The sequence below is a fragment of the Micromonas commoda genome, chromosome 13 (genome assembly GCF_000090985.2).
Source record: "Micromonas commoda chromosome 13, complete sequence".
Taxonomy (NCBI): Eukaryota; Viridiplantae; Chlorophyta; class Mamiellophyceae; order Mamiellales; family Mamiellaceae; genus Micromonas; species Micromonas commoda.
In genome coordinates, this window is record NC_013050.1 from 111,185 (window position 1) to 125,946 (window position 14,762).

The 14,762-nt window shown below is 66.1% G+C and overlaps 10 protein-coding genes across 10 annotated transcripts; 7 read left to right on the forward strand and 3 right to left on the reverse strand.

The window, feature by feature from the left end:
• Positions 1-280: 280 nt before the first annotated feature.
• MICPUN_87938 (predicted protein) lies at positions 281-1,144 on the forward strand (the record flags this gene model as incomplete). The annotated part of the gene is made up of 1 exon (XM_002505351.1): positions 281-1,144. The coding sequence occupies one exon, from the start codon at positions 281-283 to the stop codon at positions 1,142-1,144; it is 864 nt and encodes a 287-aa protein (XP_002505397.1).
• A 233-nt stretch (positions 1,145-1,377) lies between these two features.
• MICPUN_109326 (predicted protein) lies at positions 1,378-2,162 on the forward strand. The gene is made up of 2 exons (XM_002505352.1): positions 1,378-1,476; positions 1,652-2,162. The coding sequence occupies exons 1-2, from the start codon at positions 1,387-1,389 to the stop codon at positions 1,883-1,885; spliced, it is 324 nt and encodes a 107-aa protein (XP_002505398.1). The 5' UTR covers positions 1,378-1,386; the 3' UTR covers positions 1,886-2,162.
• A 102-nt stretch (positions 2,163-2,264) lies between these two features.
• On the forward strand, positions 2,265-3,430 carry MICPUN_63401 (predicted protein; the record flags this gene model as incomplete). The annotated part of the gene is made up of 2 exons (XM_002505353.1): positions 2,265-2,742; positions 2,801-3,430. The coding sequence occupies 2 exons, from the start codon at positions 2,265-2,267 to the stop codon at positions 3,340-3,342; spliced, it is 1,020 nt and encodes a 339-aa protein (XP_002505399.1). The 3' UTR covers positions 3,343-3,430.
• MICPUN_87431 (major facilitator superfamily) lies at positions 3,424-7,068 on the reverse strand (the record flags this gene model as incomplete). The annotated part of the gene is made up of 5 exons (XM_002505605.1): positions 3,424-4,042; positions 4,202-4,512; positions 4,645-4,869; positions 5,650-5,675; positions 6,468-7,068. The coding sequence occupies 5 exons, from the start codon at positions 7,066-7,068 to the stop codon at positions 3,424-3,426; spliced, it is 1,782 nt and encodes a 593-aa protein (XP_002505651.1).
• A 551-nt stretch (positions 7,069-7,619) lies between these two features.
• On the forward strand, positions 7,620-8,558 carry HPF_2 (cysteine-rich protein with zinc finger; the record flags this gene model as incomplete). The annotated part of the gene is made up of 1 exon (XM_002505354.1): positions 7,620-8,558. One exon carries the CDS (start codon positions 7,620-7,622, stop codon positions 8,556-8,558), a length of 939 nt encoding a protein of 312 aa, XP_002505400.1.
• Positions 8,559-8,568: 10 nt separating this feature from the next.
• Positions 8,569-10,130, reverse strand: MICPUN_54586 (predicted protein; the record flags this gene model as incomplete). Its single annotated transcript, XM_002505606.1, has 1 exon — positions 8,569-10,130. The coding sequence occupies one exon, from the start codon at positions 10,128-10,130 to the stop codon at positions 8,691-8,693; it is 1,440 nt and encodes a 479-aa protein (XP_002505652.1). The 3' UTR covers positions 8,569-8,690.
• Positions 10,131-10,255: 125 nt separating this feature from the next.
• On the forward strand, positions 10,256-11,529 carry MICPUN_63405 (predicted protein; the record flags this gene model as incomplete). The annotated part of the gene is made up of 3 exons (XM_002505355.1): positions 10,256-10,379; positions 10,529-10,613; positions 10,745-11,529. 3 exons carry the CDS (start codon positions 10,256-10,258, stop codon positions 10,944-10,946), a joined length of 411 nt encoding a protein of 136 aa, XP_002505401.1. The 3' UTR covers positions 10,947-11,529.
• A 21-nt stretch (positions 11,530-11,550) lies between these two features.
• MICPUN_103668 (predicted protein) lies at positions 11,551-12,489 on the reverse strand (the record flags this gene model as incomplete). The annotated part of the gene is made up of 1 exon (XM_002505607.1): positions 11,551-12,489. The coding sequence occupies one exon, from the start codon at positions 12,487-12,489 to the stop codon at positions 11,551-11,553; it is 939 nt and encodes a 312-aa protein (XP_002505653.1).
• A 350-nt stretch (positions 12,490-12,839) lies between these two features.
• Positions 12,840-13,793, forward strand: MICPUN_63408 (predicted protein; the record flags this gene model as incomplete). Its single annotated transcript, XM_002505356.1, has 1 exon — positions 12,840-13,793. One exon carries the CDS (start codon positions 12,840-12,842, stop codon positions 13,791-13,793), a length of 954 nt encoding a protein of 317 aa, XP_002505402.1.
• A 321-nt stretch (positions 13,794-14,114) lies between these two features.
• On the forward strand, positions 14,115-14,756 carry MICPUN_63409 (predicted protein; the record flags this gene model as incomplete). Its single annotated transcript, XM_002505357.1, has 2 exons — positions 14,115-14,229; positions 14,404-14,756. The coding sequence occupies 2 exons, from the start codon at positions 14,115-14,117 to the stop codon at positions 14,754-14,756; spliced, it is 468 nt and encodes a 155-aa protein (XP_002505403.1).
• Between the last annotated feature and the right edge of the window lie 6 nt (positions 14,757-14,762).

Here is a 14,762-nt window from a genome sequence, read left to right on the forward strand (position 1 = left end):
CCGGTGCTGGGCGCCGCGGAGGTCCACGCGCGTCTCGCGGAGCGCGTCCACCCCAAGGCGCGGGACACGTACGCGGCGTTTTACTCCTCGTGGTGCGCCGCTCCCGACGATGAGAACCCTCGGACCGATCCTTCCCCCACCCTCGCGACCCAGCAGCCGCGACCCAGCATCCGTTCCGCCATTGTCGCCATAGCGCTACTCGTGCGACTGAAAATCCCAACGTCAAACCCACCCGACACACACGCGCAGGGCCGGATGCATAACCACCGATCCCGCCGCCATGGTCGTCCCGTTCGACGACCACATGGTCCACCGCGGGCACGGCGTCTTCGACACCGCGCACGTCTGCGACGGCCGGTGCCACCTCCTCGACAGGCACTTAGCCCGCTTCGAACGATCGATGCGATCGGCCAAGCTCAAGCCCCCCGCGGGTCAGAGTTTGGCGTCGATGCGAGCGACGATCCTGGCGACGATCGCGGCGTCGGGCCTGAGGGACGCGCAGGTGAGGTACTACGCCGGCGCCGGGCCCGGGGGGTTCGCGCTGAGCCACGACGAGTGCGTTGATGCCACCTTTTACGTGACGGTCGTCGCCGGCAGAGCCGCGCCCGATCCGAACGTAGGCGTATCCGTGGTCACCAGCGACGTGCCCATCAAGCCGCCCGCGTTCGCGACGGTAAAGTCGGTGAACTACCTTCCGAACGCCATGGTCGTCGCGGACGCGCACGAGCGCGGCGCGGACTACGGCGTGTGGATGACGGAGCGCGGGCTGGTGGGCGAGGGGCCTTCCATGAATCTCGCAATCGTCGAGGACGGAGTCTTGGTGACGCCGCCGACGGACGACGTGCTCGCGGGATGCACCGTGCGGCGCGCCATGGAGCTGATCGCGCGTGGGGCGCTGGCGCACCTCGGCGTGCGTGACGCGCGGCACGAGGACATCACGCTCGAACGCGCCAAGTCCGCCGACGAGGCGGTGCTGATCGGCAGCGTCATCTGGTGTCAGCCGATCGTTCGATGGGACGGGGAGGAGGTTGGGACGGGACGCGCGAGGGGCTGTGCGGGGCCGTGCGCGTTGGCGCTGCACGAGGCGTTGCTGGCGGACTTTAGGGACGACGAGAGCGAACTCGTGGATGTGCCCTACGCGTGAAGGCACATGGGGGGGGATGAAATATCACACTTCGAAAACTAACAACGGTCCCTACCGCCTTGACTGCCGTGATAATGTTAATGCCAAACTGCCGTGATAACGCAGGGCGCATAACGTAAGCTGCATAACGTCATATTTTTGAGAGATACCTTTCCCCCCCGGATGCGCGTCGCGTCGCGAACCACAGCGACGCACACGCCGACATGACCATCATCGACTACTCCGCGGGTACCCTCAAGGACATGGGCCTGGCCCAGGCCAAGGTCGTCACCATGGACGACAAGACGACCATGGAGATCACCCTCAAGCCCGGTTTCGACTGGGTCAAGGAGGTGCGTTCGACATCCCGTTCATCAGATCTGGCACATTTATAGATCTCCTTGGTCGTGTCCGTGTCCCTCGACCCGGCTTCTCGTGTCTTCCCCGAGCTTCACGTCTGGCCCGTTACGCGCGTTTCCCACGGAAACAATACCTGACGCGTTTCCAACCCCGATATTCACCGTTCAGGTCTCCCCGAAGCTCCCCGGCTGCCCCGAGTGGTGCCCCGCCAACCACTTCGGCTACCTCCAGTCCGGAACCATGAAGATCAACTACAAGGACGGCTCCACCGAGACCGTCAACGCTGGATCCAGCTACAACATCCCTCCCGGTCATCTCCCCGAGGTGATCGGCGACGTCCCCTGCGTGATGGTTGAGTTCAGCCAGTCCACCGCCGCGGTCGTCAAGGAGATGAAGGATTGAACGAGCCGCGCGAAACGCCGCGAAATCCACGTCATTCCGATGCCTCGCGCCATTTCCGCGCCGGGACCTTAGCGCTTTTGTAGTGGCAGCCGATACCATCGCGCCCGAGTCACGTGCCGTCCGCGCTCGCGCGATATCCCGCCCGCGTTTCCGACCCGTCGATGAGGCGGGTGAAGCCGGGTGAAGCCCAGCCTCGGCGTCGAGTCGCACGGGCGTGTTTTCGGCCCGCGTGCCAGCTCACGGATATGTTCTGAATGTTCATTTTGCATGTTCCTCCGATGTCCTCGCGATCGCCACTCACCTCGCGCGCGCCGAGATCGCATCTCGCCCGAAACCCCCCGAAACCTAATCCATCGTCGCGACATCTCACCCGCTCGTCATGTTCGCGCTCACCTCCAAGCCCGCGGTCGCCGCCGCCAAGGTTCGCGTCGTCTCCGACCGCAAGAAGATCTCCGCCCACGCGCATCGTGCAGCGTCGGTCCCCCGCCGCGGGCTCGCGGTGGTGGTGAAGGCGACCGCCGACGACAAAAACGCCCCGTCCCGTCGCGATATCCTCTCCGCGCCCGGACTCGCCGCGCTCCTCTCCGCGGCCGTTCCCGCGGAGCAGCTCTGGCTCCCCGGCATGGCCTCCGCCAAGGGGGAGGGAGGCATCAAGCCCACGAACGTCACCGGATTCGACGACTCGATCGCGGCGGCCAAGCTCGGCCCCATCGGAGGCGCGGTCCCGTGCTCCGACTACAAAGCCTGGGAGAAGACCATCTACGGATTCATCGACGGCATCAAGACCGGCGAGTGCCCGCCCGCGTTCAAGAACGCCACGCGCGCGTTCCTCCTCAAGCAGGACGGCGTACCCGCCGGTGCGTTTATTTTAATCTTTGTATGGGCAATTAGACTGACGTGGTTTTTTTTTAACAGGCCAAGATCCCCTCGTCATGCTCACCGTGCTCATCCCCGAGGCGGACCAAAAGGCGGGACTCGCCTTCTTCGTCAACAAAGGACCCAAGGCTAACCCGCTGTGGGCCACCGACGACATCAAGGCTTTCACCACGCTCGACCCGTTCACAGCCACCGCGTCCGTCGCCAAATTCGTCCGCGGCGTCCCGCCAAAGTCGACCAAAGGACTCTGGTTCGGGCAGTACAACCTGGGCTGGAACGGCAAGTTCGACGATTGGACCCCGGCGTTCACCTCCCCGGAGGCGGACGCGTTTCACAACTCCCTCGGCGTCGAGTTCTCCGTGGCGCACCAGATGGACCTCAAGGACCCGGGCAACACGTACAAGCCCAAGGCGAAGATCGGCATCGAGGTGTTCCACTGCTTCAACTCGTTGGCGGGGGCGCAGGAGCTGGGCAAGGCTTTCAACCCGGAGTCCCCCTTCTTCGTCGACGAGCCGAGGTACGTCGGTCCTTACGACGCGACCATCTGGAAAATCATGGACGACATCGACTACACCGCGTGAGTAGTTAGGATTCGAGTGCGCGAGTCGGCGAGTGCGACCCTCTCTTCGTCACTTTTTCATCGTCGGACACTTTTTAAATCGTCACTTGAATCGTCGCTCGCTCGAATCGCCGTCGTCCGAAGCCTCGTCGCGCTCCTCGACGGACGCCGCCGCCTCCTCCTCCTCCACCTCCGCCACCCCCAACTCGTCGATCGACCGCCTGACCTCGTCGATGACCCGCTCCATCTTCTCCCCGACATCCGTCCACCAAAACCCGGAACCCAACGCCTCGCCTTCGTTTTCATCCCCCGCCTCGCCAGCCGTGTCCTCGCCGCCGGCTGCGCCGCCGGCGGGTGGAAGCGGTACCCCGGACCACTGCGCCTCCTTGGCCAGCATGACACCCTCGATGTCCTGCAGCGCCAGGCCCTTCGTCTCGAACACGAGCTGATCGACGAACACGTACCCTATGGCGCACAGCACCGCGTACATGGCGTAGGTGCCCTTTAAACCAAACGCGCCGATGAGGGGTAAGAAACTGGCGCCGACGATGGTGTTGCACACGTAGTTTATCGCGGTGACCACGGCGGTGGCGCGCGCGCGGATGCGCGTCGGGAACACCTCGCTGTACAGCAGCCAAGGCACCGGCCCCGCGCCCATGCTGAAGAAAAAGGTGTAGAGCGGAATCGCGACCAACGTCGTGGTGCGAAGGGGCTCGAACGACCTCTGCGTCACCGTCGCCGTCGTGTACGCCGCGAGGTCGTCGCATATCGCCGCCATGGCGTCGCCGACGAACTCGCCGCCCTCCTGTAACCCGCCGGACGTCACCGGCGTCGCGAGGGCGCAGAAGGTGTTGTTCACGGGGTTTCCCGGCGTGGCGAACGCGGCTGTCGAAAAAGCCGCGAGGCACACGGCCATACCACCGAACGACCAGAGCAGCAGCGGCCGCCTGCCGTACTTGTCCGTGCACAGCAGCGCGATGACCCCGCCGACGACGTTGGGTAAGCCCACGACCAGGGTCAGGAGACCCGGGTCGTCGACTCCCGCCTCCTTGAGCACCGAGGAGGCGTAGTAAATAACCGTGTTGGAACCCGACAGGCCCGCGAGGAGACACACGCCGGCGCCGATGATCATCGGGTAGCGGTTGCGCTGCTCGGTGAAGAGGGCGCCCCACGTGTTCACCGCCGCCTCGGACTCGTCCGGGTCGAACGAGCACTTCGCGCAGAGGTTACCGTCGGCGTCGAGCTCCATCTCCTCCTCCTCCTCCTCCTCCTTCTCGTCCACGGATGCGAAGACTCGCCCCTGCTTGCCCATGCCGATGACGACGCCGGACCCGGCCACCGCCTCCTGCCATCGCACCGCCGCCCTGCCTCGAATGCCGAGCAACTTGGCCAAACTCCGTCGGCTCTCCATCGCGCATCCCTCCGGCCCCAAGAGCCACACCGGCGATTCGACGGCGACGCCGCTGAGCGCCCCCGCCGCCTGCGCCACGGCGGGAATCGCCGCAAAGTAAAAGAGCGGGCGCCACCATCCGGGTTCCGGTCGGACAACCTCAGCGGTCGGTAAAGTCGGTCGAGTCGGTGGTTGAGTCGGCTGGTTTTTGACGGGCGCGGACCCGGAGGCGCTCTTTCCGGAGACGTCCGACGCCGCGGTCGCCGTCTTGGTCTTATCCTTCGAAGAGGCGGCGGCGGTGGGCTGCTTCCCTGTAGATGGCGAAGAGGCGGGGGCGGCGGGCGCGGCGGGCGCCTTGACCTTGTCCGCGTCGCCGTTTCTCTTGGACGATTTCTCCTCGATCCTCGCCGCGGCTTTCTCCTCGAGGTCGACCTTCTCCTTCTTCGGCGCCGCCTCCGTCGGAGCCCGCTCCCTCGAAACCTCCTTCGGGGATTCCTTCGAGACGGATGATTCCTTCGAGACGGAAACGGCGTTTGTTGAGGCGACGTCCTTGTCGACTTTCGTCGGAGGCGCCGCGGACGCGGCGGACTCCTTAGGGTCCGCGGGGGTACCGGGCCGTCCCTCGGACTTCACCGCGGCGGGCCTCTCCGGCGCCTTCTCCTTGGCCTTCTCGGCGCTGGCGGCGGCGGGCGGCGGCGGCGGCGGCTGCTCCGAGTTTTTCGCATTCGAAACCGTCGCCGCCGCGGGCGTCATCGGGGCCACCTCACCCGCCGTCGCGTCCTTGACGATCGCCTTGAGCTCCTCGACCTCCCGTTTCGTGGCGTCGTCCACCAGCCCGGACGGGGCCTCGACCGCGACCGCCTCGACCGCCGACGACGACGACGCTGCCGCCGACGCCGAGGACGACGATGATTCTCTACTCGATGATTCTTTGCTCACCGATTTCGCCACCGCCGCCGCCGCCGCTTTGGTGCTCGCCACGTCCGCCGCGGGTTTAGGCGCGAGCGACGAAGTCGTCGCGGTCTCGTACGCCGCGATGGCCGCCGCCTCCGAAGTCCGCTGCGCCTCAGCCTTGGACGCTCCCGGCGAAGTGGTCGATTTTTTGCTCGCCGCGTCCGCCGTCGTCGTCGCAACCGCCGGCTCCCGCGGCTGCGGCTGCGGCTGCGGCTGCGGCCTCTCCGACGCGGTCGGGTCCGGCATCGTCGCTTTCTTGCCGGCGTCGGGTTTCGGCTCGCCGCTCGCGGGCGCGGTCTCGGTCGCGGTCCTGGCCGCCGATGACCTTTCCGACTTTTCCAACTTTTCCATCTTTTCCGTTCCCCGCGCGTCCGCCGGCGGCTCGACGGATTTGGGCGCCTCCGACGGCGACGGCCTCTCCGCGGATGCCTTCACCGCGGGCGCGGGCTTGACGTCCGCGCTCGTGACGGCGGCGGCGGCGGCCGGGGATGGCACAGACGCCGGGGCGGTTCCGGAAACGTCGTCGCCACCCGCGGGAGCCGAGGCCGACGCCGACCCTTTACCCCCGAGTTTCTCCTCCAGCCTCTCCACCTTCTCCTCGACGCGGACCACCAGATCCCTCTCCGCCGCCGCTGCCGTCTCCTTCACCTTCTCCACCACCACCGCGAACTTCCCCTTGGACTGCACCGCGTCGATGTACGTGTCCAATCCCGCGGACTGGTTCGACAAATTATTCGGTTTCACGTACCCCTCCGGCATGTTTGCGTCTTTGAGCGGGCCCGCGAGTTGGAACGCCATCAAACACCCGACGACGTATCCCATGCGCCGGATCCCGTTCACGGTACCTCGCAGACCGGGCGGTGACACCTCGGACAGGTACACGGGCACGATCTGCGTCGACGCGCCGACGCCCGCTCCGGTGATGAACCGGCCGAGCATCATCGTCCAGAGCGAATCCGCCCCGCCGCAGACGAGGGTGCCGAGCGCCAACGGGATCGTCGTGGCGACGAGCGCGGCGCGTCGGCCCTCCTTATCCGCGAACGGGCCGATGCCGAGCCCCCCCGCGAACCCTCCGACGACCATGATGGAGACGACGGCTCCTTTGGCAAAGTTGTCGCCGCCGAAGCCCAGGTCTTCCGCGATGTCCGCGAGAGGGGCGTTGATGACCGCGGAGTGGTAGCCGAAGAGGAAGGCGCCGAGGCACGCGGTGACGATGGACGGGATGAGGCTCGGGCCGACGTCGTTCCAGTCGTCCCCGACGTACACGTAATCCTCGCCCTCGCCCTCGTCGTCGCCCTCGTCGTCGCCGCCGACCGCGAGTTTTGGTGGGTTTTGAGAATCGGAACCTCCGGCGGCATCCTCGCCGTCGCGCGCGGTCGCGGGCGTCCTGTCGCGCTCGATCATCGAGTCGACCCGGACGACGCGTCCGCGATGAAACGACAGACGTTCTTCCGTCCTCGGCGCGATGAACGCGGGAAACGCGACGCGACGATCGCCGCGTGGACGCGAGAGCGCCGGCGCGACCGGGGGCATTCCCCGCGTCGAGCGGGTAACAAGAAGATGGGGATGCGGGGCGAGCCGACGACAACCGCGCGCGCTGACGCGTAGGACCCTGGCGCCGCGCCGGTCCGGATCGCGGATCCGAAGCGGCGCGGCGACCGCCCCGCGCCACGCGATCGTCGCGCTCATCGCGATTCGAGGGCACACGGCCGCGCGCCCGCAGCCTCTGCAGGATATAGACGGCACGCTATCTATACCTCGGCATTGGACAGCTCAGCATGACACACATCCGCGCGGTTTTGACCGGGAGACAGCGGGAAATGCCGATGAAATCGATCGCGAACTTTGCCCGAGATGCGATCAGCGGCGAGACGGATTGAAAGACGACGCTCGATCGGCGAATGAACAGTGCTGACTCGGAGCGACCGGAGCACTTGGACGGAGCGCGGGGGAGGATGCCGGCGATTTGGCGGCCGAACGTGAGGATTGAGCTCTCGGATGTGGACGTCGAGGTGAAGGCGACGGAGGAGGAGGTGACGAAGAAGGGGACGAAGCGGAAGAGGGCCCCTCCCACAAAGGGGCCATGCCAGCACGGGGTGAAGTATCGGTCGAATTGCAAGGTGTGCAGCGCTTGTCCGCACGGTCGTCAGCGCCATCGGTGCAAGGAGTGCGGTGGGTCTCAAATATGCGAGCACGGCCGTGAGCGCTCTTACTGCAAGGAGTGCGGCGGGTCTCAAATCTGCGAGCACGGTCGTCAGCGCTCTAGGTGCAAGGACTGCAGTGGTGCATCAATCTGCGAGCATGGTCGTCAGCGTCGTTACTGCAAAGAGTGCGGTGGGTCTGCGTTCTGCGAGCACGGTCGTATACGCTCTACATGCAAGGAGTGCGGTGGTGCATCAATCTGCGAGCACGGTCGTCACCGCATACAGTGCAAGGAGTGCGGTGGGTCTCAAATCTGCGAGCACGGTCGTCGGCGCTCTCAGTGCAAGGAGTGCGGTGGGTCTCAAATCTGCGAGCACGGTCGTATACGCTCTACGTGCAAGGAGTGCGGCGGGTCTCAAATCTGCGAGCACGGTCGTCACCGCCAATACTGCAAGGAGTGCGGCGGGTCTGCATTCTGCGAGCACGGTCGTATACGCTCTACGTGCAAGGAGTGCGATGGGTCTCAAATCTGCGAGCACGGTCGTATACACTCTCTATGCAAGGAGTGCGGTGGGTCTGGAATCTGCGAGCACGGTCGTCAGCGCAATCAATGCAAGGAGTGCGGTGGGTCTGGAATCTGCGAGCACGGTCGTCAGCGCTATAGCTGCAAGGAGTGCGGTGGGTCTGGAATCTGTGAACACGGTCGTCGGCGCTATAGGTGCAAGGAGTGTCGCGCCGCGAAACATATATAGATATTCGTGATGAACGCACATCCTCCAGCTCCCCAGCACAAAGTAGAGCTAACTTTTACGAAGGTACCTTGGTCCGACGGCGGGTGAAGCGGCGCTCACTCGCTCGCCGCCGACGAGCCACCGTCGCGACGCCTACCCCGCGCCGACGTGCGCCCGGATCCGCTCCGTATCCGCCCGGAACCTCTCCAGGTACCCGAAGAACTCCGCCGCCGCGTCGCCGGCTCCCGCAACCTCCGCGGGTACCAAGACGCTGGGCTCTCTCGAAAACGTGAAATCGCCCGCGACTTGAATCGCGGGCACGACGCTCGCGCCCCCCGTCGCGCTCTTGATCACCCTTCCGTCGGCAACCCCCCCCGCGCGGGTCCCGTTCACGCCGCCGACGGCACCCACGCCGACGGCTCGCAAGGTTTCGTCCTCGCGCTCGTCCCACTTGCTCTCCACCAGCTTTGCGAACATCGACATCTCCCTCTGGTGCGCTCGTTGAAGCTCCGCCATCTCCTCGGCATGCCGCTTCTGCTGCCGCACCATGCCGTCGCGCAGGCGCTGCAACTCGTCCGTCGCCGTCTTGAGCCGCAGCTCGGTGGACTCCAACCGCAGCTCGAGCTCCTTGGCGCGCTCCTTCTGCGCGCCGAGCTCTTTCTGCGCGAGTTCCCCCTTCGCGCCCTTGCCGAGCCAATCGCGCATGTCCCCCTTGATCTCGAGCACGTCCTTCACCCTGCGCGACGGGGAACTCCGCCCGCCGCCGGCGGCGGCCCCCTCGCCGTCCCCCTCGACATCGTCCGACGACCGTCGCAGCATCTCCTCGAGAGTTTTGGCGTTTCGACCGAGCGACAGACCCGGGATGGGCGCGCCGCCCCGAGCCGCCGTGTATTTTGACGACTCAAAACCCAACCCCGGGCTGCCAGCTGTGCCGCCGCCGGCTGTGCCGCCGCCGGCTGTGCCGCCGCCAGCTGTGCGAAGACGCGCGCCCGGGACCCCCGGGTCCGTCACCCAGTCTCCCGTCGGCCCCGCGGCGCGTTCCAGCCTTCGCGCCTCGCTGGACGTCTTTATCGCGAAGAGCGCGTGCGGGGGAAGCGTGTCGAGTCGGCCCTCTTTCGGGTGCGTGTCGAACGGCGGTTCGAGGCGGCCCATCTTGAGGCAGGCGAGCATGAGCCGCGCGTGGTTGTTGCGGTTGCGCTTCCACGTCGCGTTGTGTTCCTGCGAAGGAGGTTGCGGGGCGGAGGTGGTGGTGAGTATCTTTTCAGCGAGCGACAAACTTTTAATTGGGCGGGCATGGGAACCGACTCCGGCGCGGTCGCGGGGGACGGATTCGGGCGCGCGCACCGGTTCGTGGAGCTTGCGCAGCCATCGCTCGAGTCGCACCCTGTGCACGTGCGCCACCAGCTCCAGCCTGTGCTGAATCTCGAACACCAGCGACGTGAACGCGTGGTCCAAGGCTTCGGACTGGTTCGATCGTTTCAGCGTCGACGAGTACGTGCCAGCTGTGCCCGGGCTCCGCGCGGATGAGCTCGCGTCGGCGCTGAGCGGCGTCTTGAAGCGCTCCTCGCGCACGCCGCCGACGAGGAACGACATGTCGCGGCGGTTCGCTTCGGTACGCGCCGCGCGCGGCGACGAATGTGCGCGTCCGGGGGGGGCGGAAAATCTTCAGTTTCGTGCCAACGGGTGACCGCAACGACCGCACGCGCGTTTCCGCTGTGATGGAGAGCCACGACTCCTTGTCGGGTTGCCGAGGCCGTCACTCGCCCGAGCGCGCCCCTCGAGTCGACGGGGAGCGAGCGGACGAGCCCGCGCGGGTGCGGAGGATGCCCTACGTCAGCAACGGTGCGCTCCCCCGCGCCGCGCGCTTCCCGCCCCCCGCCCACGTTCCGCCGCGCGTTCCCGACCCAGATCCCGCCCCCGCGCCCCCCGTGGCTCCGCAACACCCGCTGACTCAACCTCGCACCGACGCCCTCCTGAACCCGAATCCACAGGCTCGGTGGTCGACCGGCGCACGGTATGGCGTCCGAGCATACTCGCGGACATGTTCTGGAGCGTCGTGAACCTCATCGTCGCGTTGTGAGTGGCCCGATATCTCTGACGCCGCGCCTCCCGTGAACCAGCGCACCCAGCCCCGTTTTTTCCAACCTCGCCCATCGGCAGATCCGAGGACCCTCACTCACCCTGACCTCGTCGTTCCCGCCGCGCAGTTTCCAAACGATGATCGACCCCGAGTTCGCGGATAACTACGGAGGGAAGAAGCGCGACAGGCCCGTCGGGGGCCTGGGCGGCGGCGGAGGAGGAGGAGGCATGGGAGGAGGAGGAGGAGGCGGAAGGGGGTTCGGGAGCAACATCCACGGCACGGGGCGGATCCGGGGGATGGATCACTCGGCGCCGATGGCGGGCGGATGAGGACGATAGGCGTCCGTCGCACCGTTCGGGGTAAATGCCGTTCGCCACGCTGGTTGCATTCGCGTTCACCAGACAAGCACCTGGTAGGCCTTAATCTTGACGCTTTCCATCGGTGACTTTTCCTCAATCGCTCGCTTCCTCTGCGAGAGGCGCGGCGGTTGAATTGATCTCACTGCAAGTCCACGATGGAAAGCGTCGTCGCTACCCAGGTGTTCATGTCGACATCGGTGAACGCGAATGCACCCGTCGAAGCCGCATTTATCCCGGGCAGGAGCGCGGACGCGTCGTCGCATCCGATCCACCACCAACCAACCACCCGCGGCTGACGTACACTCATCACCCGTCCCATTCTCCTCTTCGGCTCTTTCGTGACGCGACCCCGCGGTAAACGTACCCCTCCCACGCGTGGGGGGAACCCGGGGACGCCGATGTAACACGGAGCCGACGCGGCGGTCAGGCGCGAGGGCGAACGAAGCCCCGCGTCCCACCGCCGGCGACGAGGAAAGGGTCGGGCAGCCGTGCGCATTCATTTAGGAAAAAAAGTTTATGAATGTCGTCCCACTCACATTGCGTCGATCGCTAATACCGGTACCGGAGGTTCTCGTCAGTCCTCGCGCTTTCGCTTCTCCTTCTTGGCGCTCTTATCCTTCTTCTCCTTCTTCTCCGCCTTTTCCTTCTTCTCCTTCTTCTCCTTCTTGGCGCTCTTATCCTTCTTCTCCGAGGACTTTCCGTTTGCGCCGTTGACGCCGTTTTTCCCCTTCTTCCCCTTCTTCTTCGGCGTCGCGACGTCCCCTTCCGAGCCCCCCGCGCCGCCGACGACGCCGTCGCCACCCGACGTCGTCACCCCGCCGGGGATCGAACCCGCGACCTCCCCGTCCCTTCCGCCATTCCCGTTCGGGCGGCTCCCTCCTCCCGACAAGATCGACTCGGGCAGCGAGTACCCCGACCGCGACACCCGCGTCGCCTCACCCGTGCCTTCCTCCTTCAAACTTCCCAACAGGTGCAACACGTCGTCGTGCTCGCTCACCGCCTTGACCACGAACACCACCTCGTCGCCGACCGCGATTCGGTGCTCGCCGTTATCCTCGGCGCTCTCCCAGCATCCCCCCGGGCTCGCGTCGATTGGGTTGTGGATGAACTCGTCCGAGATGTCCGCCGCGGAGACGGAGGCGTTGAAGACGCCCATGACGAGCATGCCGACGAAGTCCGCGCCCACCTTGTTCACCACGCCCAGGAGCTTGCGCCCTGGTTTCGGGCAGAAGACCCGCGCGGTGCAGCGCACGTGGACGTCGCAGTATCCAGCCTGGTGGATTATCCGCGCGTCGCTGCCGACGAGACGCGCGTCGGCGTAGGACACGAGCACGCCGCCGAGCTGGTGGTGGTGGCGCATGAGCATGCCGTCGAGGAGCTCCTTCGCGCCCCCGAGGGCGTCGTGCATGGCGCTCGGGTGGATGCCGAGCTTGAACACCGCGCTCTTGGTGATGACGCTCGCGGGGGTCTCGCTGGTCGATGCGTGATGCGCCGAGCGGGCGGCGGCGGCCATGGCGGCCGACGAGGACGGCGAGTGGTGTCCGCGCGGGTGTCCAGCCGGGCGCTACCGGCGAGCGGCGACGGGTTCGAAAGGACCGCGAGGAAGAGTGCGGTGACGCGTGGAGCGCCCCTCCGACGGTTTCGTCGGCCGTGCGCTCGCGCGGTCGATGCGTGTGCCGTCGGCGGCGGGACTCGAGTACGTTACCTGCAGAGGCTTACGCTTTTTTCCAGCACGTGCCCCGCCTTTCTCCTTGACCGGTGTTTTGAAAGAAAAAAATGATTTTCGATCGACGAGGGGTCGCGCTTCGCGATGGAATCGAAAGCGAATGCCGATCAAGCAATCCGTCGACGTCGCGTCGGAGGATGACCTTTTCCGCCGCTCCCGAAGCCGTCCGAAGGCACGTCGCCTCGCCGCCTCCGCCGCAGTTTCGAGCGCGCGGCCGTCGTTTGATGTCCATCGCGCCCGTCGCGTCCCCCGTTCTCGCCACTCTTCGCGTCGCCGCATCCACCCGCGAGTCGCCCTCGCCCGCACGCCGCGTCGCGCCCGCCAGGTCGCGCGTCGTCGAACGCGTCGTCGTCAGATCCAGAGCCGTCCCCTCCGATACCACCGCCGCGTCCGCCATGTCCGCCGACGTTCCATCTCTCAGGCTCATCTACTTCGACGTCATGGCAAAGGGCTTGCAGGTCACCATGGTCGCGCACCACTCCGGCCTCAGTTGGGAGGGCAAGCCCGAGGGCTTCGCGTGGAGGGACGGGCCCAACGCCATGAAGCCCAAGGGCGTCGCCCCGTTCGGCCAGCTCCCGCTCCTCTTCGTCGGCGGCGACGACACCGCCCCGGTGGCGCAGGCCACCGCCATCGCCGCGGTCATCGGCAAGCTCGCCGGCACCGACGGCGCCGAGAATATGAACGACTTCGCGATGTCCTCCATGCTCGTCGCCGAGGCGGAGGACATCTACGCCGCGCTGCAGAAGGGCCAACCGACGCTGTACGCCAAGATTGGCTCGGGAGTCAAGACGGAACAGACGCACGAGGAGCTCTGGACCACGTCGCTGCCGCACCACCTCGGATGCCTCGAGAAGCTCTGCGACGAAAACGGCGGGTTCACGTCCACCGGGGTGACGTGCGGCGAGATGTTCCTCTGGGGCGTGCTCCATCAGGTGGTGCTCCTCGCCAAGGCGTTCGCGTTTGAAGGCAGGCCCAAACTCGCGGCGTACTACGAGAGGATCGCGTCTATGGAGCGCACGGTGGAGGTGCTGGAAGGTAAGTCACCCGCGGGTTCCATGGCGCAGTACTTCGTCGCCGGGCCCATCCACTGATGGAAGCGAAGGGATCGAAGAGGCGGCGGCGAGTAATCTTAGCACCATTTTTTTGTAAGTCGAGTTGCAGCCTCGCGTCCAAGCTGTCCAGCTTCCACGCGTTTTCAGCGAAAACGGGAGGGGGCGGCGGACCGCGGTCAATTGCGCGCGGCGCCAACGTCGGCGCGCGCGGAGGGACGTTTCCGGGTCGAAAAACGGGCGACGGTCGCGAACGAACGACGTCGGACACGGCGCGGCGCGACTCGGTGGACGGGGAGAGGCCCGCGCGCGGGAGTTTTCCGTGGAGGCGGGGGCGGGGCGTGGCGACTTTCGGTTTGGGCGATGTTCGAGCCCGCCATCCTGCCGGGGAGGCGGGAGCTTCAGTACTCGTGCGACCTGTGCGGGGAGCTGCCCATCTCGTGCAAGCGGTGGTGCTGCGATGTTTGTGAAGACTTTGGTGCGCGCGCGAACCCGGTCAATCGCGCGTCAATCCCCCTCCCGCGCGCGTCCCCTCGCCGACCAATTAACGCAATTATTAACGCGCATCTCGTTTGAAACGACCGGCGCTCGAACCGAACCCCCGCCGCGCGCCGCTCCTGACCCTCGCGCCCGCCCCGCCCCCCGTCCGCAGACATATGCGACACGTGCCACGCCACGAGCATGCAGATGAAGGAGCGCGGGGTCTCGCACCCCGGCCCGCACTCTCCCGACCACCCGTGCACGGCGTACAAGATCACGGAGAGCGCCGAGCCCGTGCATTCCGGTTCGCTCAAGGACGTCATGGCCGACGCGATCGAGAGATGGTTCGTGGACACGCTCCGCAACGCGAAGAACGGCGACGCCAACCAAGCGGCACTCCTGGCGGAGATGCTCAGCACCGGCTACGGGTGCACCAAGGACGCGGAGGAGGCGCGGTACTGGAAGCAGGTTGCCAGGAACGGCGGAGCCAGGCGAGTGGTGGGGGTTTACGACGAGCTCCCGTGAAGGAGC